This window comes from Sander lucioperca, chromosome 9 (assembly GCF_008315115.2).
Source record: "Sander lucioperca isolate FBNREF2018 chromosome 9, SLUC_FBN_1.2, whole genome shotgun sequence".
In the NCBI taxonomy this organism is placed as follows: Eukaryota; Metazoa; Chordata; class Actinopteri; order Perciformes; family Percidae; genus Sander; species Sander lucioperca.
In genome coordinates this window covers 7,655,609-7,670,748 of record NC_050181.1, presented here as the reverse complement: position 1 = coordinate 7,670,748, position 15,140 = coordinate 7,655,609, and the positions used below count along the sequence as shown (strand labels likewise).

The 15,140-nt window shown below is 37.7% G+C and overlaps 3 protein-coding genes and 1 non-coding gene across 7 annotated transcripts; 2 read left to right on the top strand and 2 right to left on the bottom strand.

The window, feature by feature from the left end:
- The first annotated feature begins 832 nt into the window (after positions 1 to 832).
- On the top strand, positions 833 to 6,076 carry chmp5a (charged multivesicular body protein 5a). Its single transcript, XM_031293998.2, has 8 exons — positions 833 to 1,073; positions 1,774 to 1,878; positions 1,981 to 2,027; positions 2,424 to 2,517; positions 2,936 to 3,007; positions 3,426 to 3,534; positions 5,209 to 5,324; positions 5,637 to 6,076. The coding sequence occupies exons 1-8, from the start codon at positions 1,005 to 1,007 to the stop codon at positions 5,685 to 5,687; spliced, it is 663 nt and encodes a 220-aa protein (XP_031149858.1). The 5' UTR covers positions 833 to 1,004; the 3' UTR covers positions 5,688 to 6,076.
- A 2,418-nt stretch (positions 6,077 to 8,494) lies between these two features.
- On the bottom strand, positions 8,495 to 8,587 carry trnar-ucu. Its single transcript has 2 exons — positions 8,551 to 8,587; positions 8,495 to 8,530 (listed from the first exon to the last, which is right to left on the bottom strand). It is a non-coding gene; the product is annotated as a tRNA-Arg (tRNA).
- Positions 8,588 to 8,860: 273 nt separating this feature from the next.
- bag1 (BCL2 associated athanogene 1) lies at positions 8,861 to 11,937 on the top strand. Of its 2 annotated transcripts, XR_004898345.1 has the most exons (8): positions 8,861 to 8,996; positions 9,716 to 9,844; positions 9,937 to 10,019; positions 10,097 to 10,210; positions 10,323 to 10,430; positions 10,597 to 10,659; positions 10,744 to 11,551; positions 11,584 to 11,937. XR_004898345.1 is itself a non-coding variant. In XM_031293994.2 (7 exons), the coding sequence occupies exons 1-7, from the start codon at positions 8,960 to 8,962 to the stop codon at positions 10,831 to 10,833; spliced, it is 624 nt and encodes a 207-aa protein (XP_031149854.1). In that variant the 5' UTR covers positions 8,861 to 8,959; the 3' UTR covers positions 10,834 to 11,937. The 2 variants fall into 2 exon arrangements, 1 of the variants encoding a protein (XP_031149854.1); XM_031293994.2 differs by having other exon boundaries at positions 10,744 to 11,937.
- Positions 11,938 to 12,055: 118 nt separating this feature from the next.
- myl12.2 (myosin, light chain 12, genome duplicate 2) lies at positions 12,056 to 14,665 on the bottom strand. Of its 3 annotated transcripts, none has more exons than XM_031293996.2 (4): positions 14,524 to 14,665; positions 13,463 to 13,672; positions 13,089 to 13,250; positions 12,056 to 12,511 (listed from the first exon to the last, which is right to left on the bottom strand). In XM_031293996.2, the coding sequence occupies exons 2-4, from the start codon at positions 13,644 to 13,646 to the stop codon at positions 12,339 to 12,341; spliced, it is 519 nt and encodes a 172-aa protein (XP_031149856.1). In that variant the 5' UTR covers positions 13,647 to 13,672; positions 14,524 to 14,665; the 3' UTR covers positions 12,056 to 12,338. The 3 variants fall into 3 exon arrangements, with proteins under 3 accessions (XP_031149856.1, XP_031149855.1, XP_031149857.1); XM_031293995.2 differs by having other exon boundaries at positions 14,520 to 14,654; XM_031293997.2 differs by having other exon boundaries at positions 13,463 to 13,676; positions 14,547 to 14,654.
- Between the last annotated feature and the right edge of the window lie 475 nt (positions 14,666 to 15,140).

Below are 15,140 nucleotides of genomic sequence, written 5' to 3'. Positions count from 1 at the left end.
CTTTTGGTTCACTCTATTGTTTATATACACACACATAATGACAGAGGTTTTTATCCTATAAAAGCTCAAGGAGCTAACAGGTCTGAAAGTGCACAGGGATTTTCAGAGATTTCAGCAGCAAATAAAATCAATTCATTTGCAACCATTTTGACAATTGAATAATTGTTTTTGTCATTTTTAAAGCAAAAATGTAATACATTTGAGAAAATAATTGTTAGTAATAGCCCTAGTTTTATTTAAAGACCTATTCAATGAGATCAAATTATCTGATAAATAAAACAAAGACTAGTACAAAGTCCAAAATATAAATCCAAATTTTGTAGCAGAACTTTGTTTTTCCTTCTTTCCTTAATTAATCATCTTGAGACCCATCAGATGTATCTTGTGACCCTTTGGAGGGGCCCAAAGTTCAAACTAGCTCCACCTCGACCAGCTACAACAGTGAAATGGTGCTTACACATTGATTCATCAGTATTAGTAATCTAATGCCATATGAGGCTATATACAAACACTTTTGATGTTTAAAGTACTTTTTAATTAGAGGACTACTGTTACTTGTAATGGAGTATTTTTTACGTTGTTGTATTTGTACTTTTAATGACCTGAATACTCCTTCCAGCACTATTTCACTACTTTCACTATATTTTCACTATTTTTATGGGTATATTGCACATTCTATTTTTATACTAATCTGCACGAAGGGAGTCAGGTAAGTCCAAAATATAATTAAAAGCCCCATTTAATCATATCTGCAGTGTGGAGGTGTAAAGACGCCGGAACAATAGGTTGTCACTACAGCTGCAACCCTTCTGCTCGCCACGCGGGGGCACACGTGTATTTTAAAAAAACTTCATTGGTCACAACTGTTTACGTCAACCAATGGGAACCCTTTGCGTCTGAACCGTTACTTCCGGGTGTGTTCAATGAAGAAATCCTTTTTCATTTGATGCTTTTTGTATTTTGTAAAGTAACTAAAAGCTACAGGGACACAAAACGTTTAGAAAATGAACAGAATATTCGGACGCGGAAAGCCGAAAGCGCCTCCCGCAAATCTGTCGGACTGTATCGGCAATGTGAGTACTGTCAAGCTGAGGCTGATGTATTGTTGTTTATGTCTATAATATTACGTGACCTAACGGTACCGTTACTCAGCTAGCATGGCCACAAAAGGGCAGTCAAACCAGCAAACCGTGCTAGCTAGCCAACGAGCTACAGTTAATAAGCGCCTTCCACTACTTAGCAACATGTAATTTGTCTTTCCTTCTTGTTTATAGTGTGAAAGAGAGCTATAACTCATGCATGTGTTAACCTCAAACGTCAAATCTCTGGTTTTGCTCTGGCTTTTATCTCTCCAACGTTAGCTATCTCCCGTCTGTTTTTAATATACAGTACACTCAGGCTGGTGTTGTGCCGAGTTGTGCATGCCTGTCGAATTGCATCCACTTCGCTGGCAGCAACACTTATTTCTGCCCAAATGCATGCACCGCTAAAAGTTCATCCCTGTCGAAATTGCGTACACCTCACGGACAGTAAGTAAATGCTACAATTACAGGGTTTAATAAAACATTGATGACTCCAAACGTTCGAAAATTATAGATTTAAGATTATTTATCACAATTGAGGAACATGACAAGGACGATTTTATCGTTTTTACTTTGCCTTAAAAATCATTAGTTTTCCCTTGGGAATGCAATTCTCGGCAGGCATGCAAAACTAGTGTCTGCCAGGATGCTGTAAATCATTTCACTTCTAATTCATCTCCTTCTCACTCAGGTGGATGCGAGATCAGAGTCCATAGAGAAGAAGATTGGCGGACTAGACGCTGAACTTGTCAAGTACAAGGATCAGATGAAGAAGATGAGAGATGGGCCCTCGAAGGTAACGCACATAACCCGTCAACCAAAGCAAATATGAAGGTTGCAAGATTGTTATTGCAAATATAGAAAACAAGAGTTTTGTTTATTCCCTTTTTAAATGCAGAACATGGTGAAACAGAAGGCAATGAGAGTCCTGAAGCAGAAGAGAATGTGAGTCCTACACTGTATAGTTGTGACACTTTGATATGAGAACTAGAGCATGACATTGGCATGGCTGATAATATTTACCATCTGAGCTTATGACCGCTTTATCGGCATCAAGGTTTATGTTGGCCGATAGTACTGTATCAAGATACTCATCAGAAATGCTTTGAAAACTAAGTACATTTCTTGGTTACAATTCATGAACAATCAAATTTAGAGTATTCTTATCAAGTTTTTCTGCTAATGTTAAGAATATTAGCCAATACATTGTTATCATAACACTCAAATATCTGCCTATATTAGCCAAAGAAATCCAGCACGGCTCTAATAAGAACTGAGCTTTAAATAAATTACGTGCACAATACAATGTTTTTAAAACAACTGCAATTCTTTTTTACACAGGTATGAAGGTCAAAGAGAGCAGCTGGCTCAGCAGTCTTTTAACATGGAGCAGGCAAACTACACCATCCAGACATTAAAGGACACCAAAACAACAGTAAGAGACTCACCACTTAATAAGAACACAAAGTAGTTTGGGTTAATATTAGGTTGTCGAGGTTTTTTTTTTTGCTTGTTTTTTCAAAACTACAGCTTTTAGTCATACTGAACACGTATGACTCAAGTCTTGGCATGCTGTTGTATATGCCTAAAAAGTGTATTTTTTGCAAATTAATGTTTTGATTTTGTTCTACCTAGAAGTAGCTGAGACTGAGTCAAGTCTAGAAATCTGAACATAGTACTGCTCTCCAGATTCAGACTTGGAAAGACTGACCTTCAATAAGGTCTAAAGACACAAAACTAACTAACCAACACTATACTTTCTTAAACTTACATTTTGATTATTATTTCAGTGCTGATAGAGTCCTTTTTTCCAGTGACTAAATATACCTCGTGCAATTTATTTTCTGTCACAGGTGGAGGCCATGAAGATCGGTGCAAAGGAAATGAAAAAGGCTTACAAGGACGTCAAACTTGATCAGATTGACGTATGTTGGTTACATATACATATATACATACACTCAGCAATTATACTGTATATTAATGGTTTAGCCTACACACACTAACAAAGCACCAAGTAATGTTCTCTATTTGTACAAGCAGAATTACTTTAAGTAGACAGACACAGCTGCGAGTTAGATATTTTTGCCTTTCTTGTCCAGCTGGTATAAAGAATGTACTCCTTTTTTTGTAAATGTATTTTGTTCTGGAATTCAAATTTCAAAAACAGTTAATGTTTGCTACAATTTAGAACAGCAAATTGTCAGGTTACTCTAATACCAAATAAATAAAAACGTGAAAAGGATACATTTGCTTAATGTTGGGCGTAAGTAAAAATCTATATTCCAGTTGTTCTGGTCAGAGATATCGGACATGATAAGTGATCCCATGTATTTGAACTTTCAGGATTTACAGGACCAACTGGAAGACATGATGGAGGACGCCAATGAGGTACAAGAGGCCCTGAGCCGCAGCTACGGCACTCCGGAGATAGATGAGGATGATCTTGAAGCAGGTATACCTGACTGTCTCTGACATGATTATTTTGCATTCACTTTCTGGGCACACACCTTCATCTATAGAACAATGTAAAATGAATATAATCACCAACATTTAAAACAACAGAAATTAGGGCTGCACAATTAATCGCAATTTTATCGAAATCGCAATATGGACTAGTGCAATATCCAAATCCTAGAGGGGCGCAATATTTTTTTTAAAGGCAAAATATGTGTCAAACCATTCTGAATGAAGTATTGTGGTGCTGCAGAGACGTCCCGGCCTACAAATCCTATCCTCCAGACTACAGAAAACATATTTGTTTGGTACAGATCCTCGCAAAAATCACACTATATAATCATTTACATTTTTTAAGATTTAATATTAGTCAATGAAAATGAGAATAATGATAAAAAAAAACATGATCATTCCCTTCAATATCATGAATCATACTGTAATCGCAATATCAGTCAAAATAATGGCAATTAGATATTTTCCTCATACCGTGCAGCCCTAACAGAAATGAGTGCAGATATAACAGGGATGGTAAAATGACTTACAGAAAATCATCCTATCATGATTTTATGTCCCCCTGAAGGCTCAATGGTCTTCTTTCTTGTAAGTCCCAGTGTGTTAATATTTTAGGCATTTTCAACACAGAGACCAAAACTAACTGTGTGTTCAGGCAGTACTGAGCAACTAACAAAGTCAAAATTGTCAAGTTTATTATCGGAAATTAGACCTCAAACAGTTTGAGTTCTAATTTCAATTTCAAGAGTTTTTAATTGCAAGTTGGTACATTTTAAAAACACATTAAGAACAAATAGCAACAGCGGTCTATCAGGTTGATGGCATATCCATTCATGTAATATCTGTTTATCTGGATTACATGATGGATACACCGGTTGTGTCTTCTCAATCTAGGCAAACGTAGACTGTGTTGATTGATTTGGAGGAACCTTTTGAAGTGGGATAGGCCTCGTTGTTTGCCACTGATGATCCCCTGTTTGGCCTGGAAATGACAACTTCACAGGATTATGCCCCTGATTTGGGACACAAAAAAAAAAGTTGGTATGGAGAAACATTTTCTCTAAAACAACATTGTGCCAGACAAATACAATAAGCAGCTAGTTAGAGTCTGAGACTTGAGTCTGAACATAAACAAGCAGGGGAAACACTGAAGAAAATATAAAAACACACAACAATGTCACAAGCCGGTCTGCATCAAATTCTGCTGCTTTGTGTCATACAGACGCTAAAGGGTGCCTTGGGCATCGGTATCAAACGCAGAGGGGTGTGACAAAGCGACGGCATTTGACCACCTGGGATTGAGAACGGGCTGCACACCCGCTGTTATTTGCTGGGGGTTGGGTCCCAAAGACTCCCGCACTCAGACTTCTAGTGGGTCATAAGCATCCATAACCATCTACTAGCCAAATGCTGGTAAAATATGCAAGTGCCACAAAAACCAATGGTAATATATTGAGTGGCTGGTAAAAATTGAACATTCACTAGCCATTTGGCTGGTGGATGAAAAAGTTAATTTTGAACCTTGGTCATACGTAAGTGATGATTGAGAGGGATTACTTTTGCATTAGTCTATGCATTGTTTTGTTTTTTAGGAAAATCCTGCATAGTATACCTTTTAAGCGTGTACAGTACTTCAGTGACAGTGTAACTGTGGTTTCAGAGCTGGAAGCACTGGGTGATGAGCTGCTGCTGGATGATGACAGCTCCTACCTGGATGAGGCCTCGGCTGCCCCCTCTATCCCTGAGGGAATCCCCAGTGACAGCAAGACAAACAAGGTAACTGTTGTTACTGACATGATAGTTTATAAGGCACGCATTGGAGAATTACAGTATTGAAAATACTTTGAGGTGAAATTAGAAATAATCATGCTGGTGTTTTTTGCATGCTTAAGTATGTAGTAAATGGGTCAAAATGTGTAAAAGTATTGGTATGGTATTTTAAGCTGCTTATAAGCAGCTCTGATGTCCTCTGACTGAACCTGTACTGTTTAGCATGAACCAAAACAAAAACAGTAATACCACTTTGTGTTTGCTTGTGAATGCTGGCCTTTTAAGTGTTTCCCTAACATTCTTCTTTTTGATTTTTAGGATGGCGTTTTGGTGGACGAGTTTGGCCTGCCACAGATTCCTGCCTCATAAACAACGAATGGATTAAAACAACTGCACTTCAACTGAAAACACTTTTTATATGTAGAGTAACATTTATACATGCAAAACATTTGACCTGAGGACACTACGATTTTAAAGCTGTCCTGGTGTTGGGTTGTGTATCGTTACCACTACCATACTAGCTTGCGGCCTTGTAACATACTGAACCTTTTTTTTAAACATTATTCCTGTCTAACACTTGTCAGTCTCGTCCATCTCCAGTATCACCAGGCTTATTTTATTTGTCTTATTTGTATTCTAGTTTTGTATGTTGTCATTACTAGTGTTCTGAGTTCTCAAAAGTGGAGAGGGTTCCCACTGAGCTTGTTCAAATGTCTGCAGGTTATTTGAAACATGCAAAAATAAATGTTTTAATTTAACCTTGAATTTTTTGGGTAATTATTTGGTATGGTAATAAGATTCAAACTGCAGGACTCGATTAAGTGGCATGGTGGCCCTGGAGCATAACTGAGTTGTGGGCTCCTATTGAACCACACACAAGAAGAAGAGAGAGTTAGAGGAGAAGATACCACTATGTCTATTTAATATTAGGCTACAGCCTAAAGACGGTTAGCTTAGCTTAAAGGACTGAAAATGGGGAATGTAACAAAATCCTCTTCCTTTTCTCTATCGTCTGTACAGTGCGTATCAACCATAGACTTAACAGTCTATGGTATCAACCCAGTGTCCCAACTTTCAGTCCGTCCTGCATCCACTGCAGGGTCTCATTGGGTTTGGGTGGTTTGGGGTTTTTCTTAAGACAAAATAAGACAAGTTTACTCACTCACTGTCTCTTTTTCTTTCTCCTCTCTGTCCCTCTTGCACTTCTCTCTAGTCTCCAGAGCAACTCTAAGCCTGTGCTACATCTCCATGGCTTTCAGCTCTTGATGCATTTGTCTTCTGACCTCCTTCCTTCTCTCCTCTGGGGTCAGTTTCATTAGGCTTGCAAACATATTTTTGTTCATCCTGGAAATGTTCTAACAGAACAGTGTGTCCATAGAATTCCATATAATGCGATATACTTTATAACCACTGTATGTAACGTTACTCCAGCTTAATGTGTTCAGCACTGTTAGCGGCATCACATTGGTCCAGGCTAACTATTAAATGGGATGCCATGAAACTATACATTTTCCAGGGGATGAAGCTTATGACTGACTTTGGTGATTCCATGACTTTCACCCTAGCAACACCCTGATGTTGATAGTTTTGGTGAAAGGTCTTGACAACTATTGGATGGATTGCTAAATTTATTACAGATATCCATGGTGCCCAAGGGGTTAATCCTAGTGTTTTTGGGTTCCCCTGAGTTTTCCTCTAGACCAGTGTGAGATATAATGTATGTCAGAGCATGTTAGCATGTTGGCGTCAGCATTTACTTCAAATTAAGCAAATACAGCCGAAGCACAACCTCAGAGTCACTAGCCAGGCTGTAGTCTTTTCTTCTCTTTTGCATTTGAAGGGCATAACACTATATACAAATTTTATATTTGCCGTTTTTCTTCATTCAAAGTTCCTTAGAGAGAAACTAAACTACCATTCTTAACAACAATACTAAAATAATAAAAGCTATAATGCCACAATAATACAAAGGCAGCAAGTAAATAAATAAAGACTTTGAAATGAAAGAAAATGAAATACCTACTAAAAATATTAGTAGGTACGCAAAAGCAGTCTTTTGATCTACAAAGCTAGGGAGGCATATTCTTGGCCTTTTTTACAACCCACCAGCACTATTTAAAAGTGTAGTAATACTTCACCTAAATGCCTAAATTATGTTTAAATCCATCTCCGTAATGCAAGGTATATATATCTGGGGAGAAAATATTGAATCTCATAATGTTTTATTTATTTGTTGGCCTACAAGCAATCAAATTTAAATGATTTAGAGCAATGGTTTCCAAAGTTGGGCCTGGGGACCCCCAGGGGTCCTTGATGGGGTTCCAGGGGGTCCCCAGCAAAAAGGGGAATCATTTATTTTCACTATAATTCCAACCATAAGTAATACAATGACTGATGATGAGTGTATGACTATTTTGGTTGTGGGTTTTATACACATTCTATAATCAGTCCTTCCAGAAAAATGCAGAGTTTTTTTGTGATTGTTGCGGGCAAAAATCCTTGATTATGCAGCACGTTTTCTTCAAAAATGCGATGGAATATGCGGGATATTTATGCAATTTTATGCGATGAAATTGCAAAAACTGCGATTTCATCATGGCTTCATCGCAGGGTTTGCAGCTTTTCGATGATGTTCACGTCGCGTAATTACGTCACTTCATAACGTTCCCATGGCAACAGGGGAAAATGGCTGCTCTTGTGTGAAGTAAACGCAACATTTTTCAACTTTCTGCTAAGATATATGTGACTTTTTTGCAACGAAAATGCGGGGATTATGAAATCATGCAAGCCCCGCATATTTTGCGTGGAAATCGCCAATTTATGCGGCGAAAGTGTGGCGTATTTGAAAAAATGCAGCCCCCGCATAAATATGCGGACTTTGGCTGATTATGCATTAAATTATGCGATCGCATAATTGCGTTTTTCTGGAGGGACTGTATAATAAAACATCTAAAAATCTTATCAAATGGGGGTCTGTGGTCTCTTGTGTCAGTTGAGGGGTCCTTCATGTGAAAAGGTTTGGGAACCATTGCTCTAAGGTGTAAATTCCATGTGCTATGTTCAGATGATGGGACAATTTGGCTACTGTATTAGAGACTATTCACAGGAAAGAAATCGCAAATATGATATACTGTTTTGGGGAGAGGAAACATCAACAGGCTACCCTTCTAAAAGTCCGACTCTGGTGGGACTCGAACCCACAACCTTTGAATCACTTCTGATGTGTTTCTACTAGAAGTCCAATGCGCTATCCATTGCGCCACAGAGCCAGCTGCCTATGTTTTCTTACACAACAAATATGAATACGGCAACTCACATATGTGTTAAAAGCATTTGTTAAACGCAAGAAGATTGTGAAGGTGTTGAAAACGCACAACTAATTCAATATGTTTAGTTTAACTGTGTTTGTATGCGCTTAAAAAATCGTTCTGGTTATATCGCTGTTATGCTCGGTCTCATGTACGTATGTTGTTTGTATGTATTGTTCCGTTGACAAAAGATAAACAAAGTTAAATATAAAGTTATAAAATATGAAGTTAGTATAACTGTTTCCTGTCTGTCCCGGAAGTAGTTATACAGTCTATGCGAGCAACAGAGCTAGCCCTGTGATTCATGTTGTGAAAAGGACGCTAAAAACCAAAATGTCCGATCAAACGATAACAGTGACAGTTGCATACGGTAATGACATTTTGCATGATGTTACACGATTATTACCAGATGATAGATAGATATGAAAATGTAAATGTACTAAGCATCGAACATCTCTTGAGTAAGTGTTAGCTTGGAAATGGTTAGCTAATGTAGCTAGCTAGCTAACGTTACAGTTAACGTTAGCTCTTACCAAACAGTTTACTTTAGTAATGTTAGCTAACGTTAGCTTCAATTTCGTACAGTTGAATATACTTGATATCTGACTATTTATTTCACAGCTGCATAACGTGATTTATCAAGAAAATGTGTAGCTATTTGTAATTGGAATATCTTTCAAAATGAATTTTCTTCACACACCGAATGTGTGGTTAAAACTTCCTGGTTCACTAAGCTAATTTGATACAGTTTAAGATTAACGTTACCTTTTGAATTTATTCACATGTGCATCCTTTTGGCTAAAATTGATTAGACGTAACTGTTCTGTTATATCCAGAGTATGCTCAAATACTTCGCCATCATAACTTCTTTAGTCTTTAGGGTAACAATTACTAACTTGTGATTCAGTTCAACTACTTTAGTTTAAGAATCAAAGCATAATTTAGAGGTTACTGTGGTGAAAATTATAAATCTGAATGGCCACCCTTAAACCCAAATAATCCACGTCGTTCCAGAAAAATAATCTCCCACAGTTTAGAAAGCAGTTTCCGCACAGGGAAAGGTTTATGTTAAAATGTCTCCCACTCCAGGATCAACTAAGCACAGCATCACATTGACTGGCCAGGATGATGGCAAGGGCCCCATTGTCAAAGACCTCGCAGATGCTCTCACCCAAGCTACTGGAGTTCCTCAAACTTCACAGAAACTCATCTTTAAAGGTAGGCTGTGTGTCTCTCTTTTGTTTCACATCCAAGTGCGCTAGAATATCAATATATACCCAGCTCTAACCTTGCCTTCTTCATCCTTCCAGGAAAATCGCTGAAGGACGTGGAGGAGAGTCTGTCCAGCTATGGAATAAAAGAAGGCTGCAAACTCATGATGATTGGAAAGCGGGTAAGGCCTTTACATGTGTGATTTCTGTGATGTGTGACTGAATATGTTTACAAATACTGACACTAATCTACAAACAGAACAGTCCTGAGGAGGAAGCTGAACTGAAGAAGCTGAAAGACATTGAAAAATCTGTGGAACAGACGGCTAAAAAGCTGGAGAAGGTAGACGGGGAGTTGACTGGACTCAAGAATGTAAGCAATTAATTAAGTTTTTTAAGATGCTTAATCTTCATGCATTGTGTCTGATCTGTTCTCCAATATATGTATGTTGAAATTTTTGATTATTAATTTATTTTTTCCACAGGGCTTCCTGGCCAAAGACCTTCAGGCAGAGGCGTTGGGTAAACTGGACCACAGAGTGAAAATAGCAGCTGAACAGTTCATGAAGATCCTGGAGCAGATAGATGCTTTGGTAATCTTACTTTCTTTCCTTTTTATATCTAGTTCCTCGCCTTTTGTCTCCATCATTGATTGCAGAGCAAAATGTATTTCAATCGATTTTTGTTCAGGTGTTTATTTTTGTGTGCATCATTTTTTTTTGTATGTCACATATAACAAACTCTAAACTGTTTTAACAGAGTATCCTAGACAACTTCAATGACTGCAAAATTAAGAAAAAGGGACTTGTAAAGACAGTGCAGGTAAACCCTTTTTTAGTGTCACAAAAATGTTTAAATTAAAAATAACTATGAATATTATTAAGTGTGATTATTTTCTGTCAATAGGATTTCCTGGCCCAGTGTGACAAGATCGAGGCTTGTATATCAGACCACCTATCAAAGATCCAGTCAAAAAATCTTGCCCTGGCGGAGTAGTCACAAAGTCTCACATATCATGCTATACATTGCTCTGTGAGCAACTGCAAAGTGTACAAAAAGCGTCAAGTGTGGATGTGATTCTTGTCTATTTATTGTTGGATTGATGTGTATGAGAGAGCCCTCATCACAGAGAAGTGTGAAGGAGGCTGGTTATTGGCGCTGTTACTACGTACATCTGGGATATGTTCTCTGGGTTAAAGAGATATAAGGGGGTGCTCCTCAAGATATTGTAACCACAGTCACTCTGTGAAAAGATCAGATAATTGTGAACTGCCATGACCAAATGACAAATTGTCCACGATGATGTCCAAAAATGGTTGCTAAAATTCACCAGTTCATCACCCAGTATCTATTTTTTACTCATTACTCATTGTGATGTACCAACTGTGCAGTGTTCCATGTGGCATGTTGTACACACATGGCCAAAAGTATGTGGACATTAAAAAGAATTAATCTGCCATGCTAACAGCTTCCACTCTTCTGGGAAGGCTTTTTTCACAGAATTGTGGAACCTGGATTGAGGAAAGTTTCACTATTGTCTAATATACCATTTATTGGAACTAAGGGGCCAACCCCAAACTAGAGCTGAAACCATTTGTTGATTGAAAGAAAAGCAAACAGCAACTATTTTGATAATAATTTAATGGTTTGTCACGTGAAAATGCAAAATATTCTCTAACTCCAGCTTCTCACTTGCTGATTTTCTTCATCATATGTAATAATAAACTGAATATTGTGGGCTTTTAGACCCATAAACAATTTGATGGCATCAGGAAAATGTGATGGGCATTTTCAAAACATTTTATAGACCAAAGAATAAATACATGTTACTTGCAACCCTAGCACACACCATTTAAAATAGACCAAGAATTACACAATGCTGTCCACAAACCTTTGGCCATATGTATATTTATTATTCTTTATTGAGAGTCGGCACTGAGCCAGCACCTTTTGTTTAATCCAGTGACTGATCCCGTGTAATTATGTATCTTTGAAATTAGTGTGAACTGTGGAATTGTTAAAGCTTTAAACCATCACTTAAGACTTACACATCACTACATACATCTATTTTCCTTTGTTTTAAAATAAAAACTTTGAAAAATGAATACAGCATAGGTGATTCGTCTCAGACCACAATTTAATCTTGAAACTTTAATTTCCTACAAAATACAAATGATGCAGTAAAACCAAACCAGTCACGATAACAGACTCCTTTTAGGACTACTTTTCAGTTTATTTCCAGCTTTATCCATGAGGGTCTTTTCATACATCTTTACTAGCTTACACAGACCCTTCAGTGGTGTTTCACAAATGTGCAAATGAGCTTGGAGAGTGCGTGTGTGTGTGTGTGTGTGTGTGGGTGGGGGGGTACAGGATGGTACAGAATGGTCCCACAAGCATCTTAAACAAATGAGCTTTAGTAAGCTACAGTGAAGCTTTCCATTAACATAATAACAGGATATAACTGTTTTAACTTAAGTGGAACCGTATAATGATACACACTAATCATCTTTGTCCTTTGCGCCATGCTTTAGTATGCGTGTGAATGCTACATAGTTGAAGTTGCCTTTCTTGTCAATGGGCGCCTCTCGGAAGAGCTCGTCCACTTCTTCATCTGTGAACCTGTCGCCCATCGTCGTGAGCAGCTCCCGCAGGTACTCCTCCTGGATTATACCTGTGGGACAAGTCGATTCATCCGTTAGTTGATTTACAGAAAATGTATTGATCGGCAACACATTTTTAATAACCGATCAACCATTTAAGTCATTTATCAAGAAAAAATGTCAACATTTTGCTATTAACAGTTTCTCAACTTCTGTGTTTTATATCCAATTGATATCAAGTTTTTTCTTTGCTGTTATCTCTTAATGAGAATTTTCCATTTTTAAATGGATGTTTCTATCAAATGTTAAAATACAGCAGGATTACAAATATTCCTTTAAACAAACAATTATTGCTACAACCGCACCCACCCACAAGTAAATAAATAGCAAATTAATAACGTTATTCATTTTCCAAATTAGCAATTAATTATTATAACTATTAAATGATAATGAAAATAGCTAATTGCAGCTTTAATCCAATTCCATTTTGAATTTGGGACGTATAAAAGTGATGCATTTGAGAATTTTGATCAAGAAGATTTTTAATAAAACAAAAACATTCTGACAACATTTGGTTTAGAGAAACATTGAGAAACAGCATCACAAAGTGCAGTGCACATTCCAAATGTATAGAAAACTTCAACTCACCTGTGCCCTCCTCGTCAAAGCAGGCAAAAGCGTTACGGATCACATCCTCAGGATCTGTGCCGTTCAGCTTCTCTCCAAACATGGTCAGAAACATTGTAAAGTTGATTGGGCCTGGCGCTTCGTTCATCATCGTCTCCAGGTACTCATCTGTGGGGTTCTTACCTGGGAAATGGACAAAGTATTGAGGATTTATGACACTTATTCTCCCCCACCACCCAAGCTTTACAAAAAAAAAAAACGTGTTAAAATATTTATTTTCCAAGCTTTCATTTCTTGCTCTCAATCTCAAAGCAACATCTGTTACTTAAAGACATCTTTCACACACAGCTTTCACATCACTGTCTAAATGCGTGTAAATACATTGCTAAGTTTACCTAATGAGGCCAGCATGTCATGAAGGTCTTCTTTGTCAATAAAACCATCCCTGTTTTGGTCGATCATGTTGAAGGCCTCCTTGAACTCCTGAATTTGAGACTGGTCAAACATAGCAAACACATTGGATGTGGCACGCTGAGGACGCTTCTTGGTGTTCTTTCCCTTGGCCCGTTTGCTCGACATGTTGGCAGTTGGTAGGTCCCCCCCTCCTATAATACAGATAATATGAAGACTGTCAACTAGACCTGGAGAATATGTTCTAATATCTATATCACTACTGTCAAATGTAGCTCGATAACACTAAATGTTAGTACGATAGGTATTCATGTTCCTTCTTATTCTGTTTTAGGCTTATATGTTTGCCTGGATTGATTACAGTAAGGTTATGACCATGGCCCCATTCTTCAAATATGGCTTAATTATTATTTTTCAGATGATGATTTCTGGTTCTATTCGTTTTATAACAGGCAACTGCACTTATGTGGGGTTTACTTTGAAAAGGTTTCATCATCATCATCATAATCATCATAATTTAATAGTGAATGAGCCCGCACTTTTGCAGGCTTGAACATACAGTAAAGGACATTTCTGACACCAGCTCCTAATACATTTTAAGCCATATTTGAAGAACAGAAACATTTGTGTCAAATCATGCCAACGAAGAACAGAACAGGGCCCAGTTTAAGATGTGGACCTCTGGACTGTGGTTGGATGTCAGTTGATATGGAATGCAAGCTATTTACTTCTTGATAACTGCGAGGATAGTAAATCTAAGTTGGCAAGAGAACCACGATGTTTTTTAATTCAATCAAACAACAATAAATAGAAACAAATATTTAGTGAGAAAGTAATTTCCTGTTTGAGTTATAACAATACATGTTTGCTACCCAACGTACTGCAGAAATGGCAGGTAGCGTTAACTTAGCTAGCCCAATGTTGACCTAAATAACTCACTGACCCGACTAGCTTAAGCGAGCTAACCGAGATCAATTCACAGTGAAAATAACTTTACGTGGCCTTAATGTGCACAAGATCCAAATGCTAACATTAAATCACCCACCTCAGAAAATACAAGCGTTATTGCCAAATGGCTGTAAACACGCAACTACCAAAGCATCCACAGGATGGATGTATTAGGAGAACACAGACTGAAGAGAGCAACCATCAGTGTTTTCTTTCCTCTTTCCCAAACTGACCAATCACAGACAAGCTGGACGGAGCCAACAGACTGGAATATACCATGTTGTCCTCATATCTAATTGTTTGTTTATTTGTGTTTGTACATGAAACCAGATGAGATAGTTAAATAGTGATCAGTGGAGATAATAAAAAAGAAATGTGGGATTTTTTTTTTACCGCTTCTATTTTGATCATGTCTTTACATTTTGTCCTAAAGATCAATGCTGTAGTGTAGTGTACACGTCCCACCACCAGATGGCAGCAATTACCAATCAACTCCAAACTTTCATTTCAATATTTAATTGTGGTGTAGACCAACTAGCCCACCTAATGTTGCACCGCAGTACGACTGCATGTTGGTTACAAACAAAGTACAAGTAAGTTGGAAAACTGAGTTGTAAGTTTAGGGAGATGGAGACATTGAAAGCGCGTTTTAAAGTCACATTTTAGAGAATGTATACAGGCATTAGAGTTGGCCGGTGAATGCATGTGTTAAAA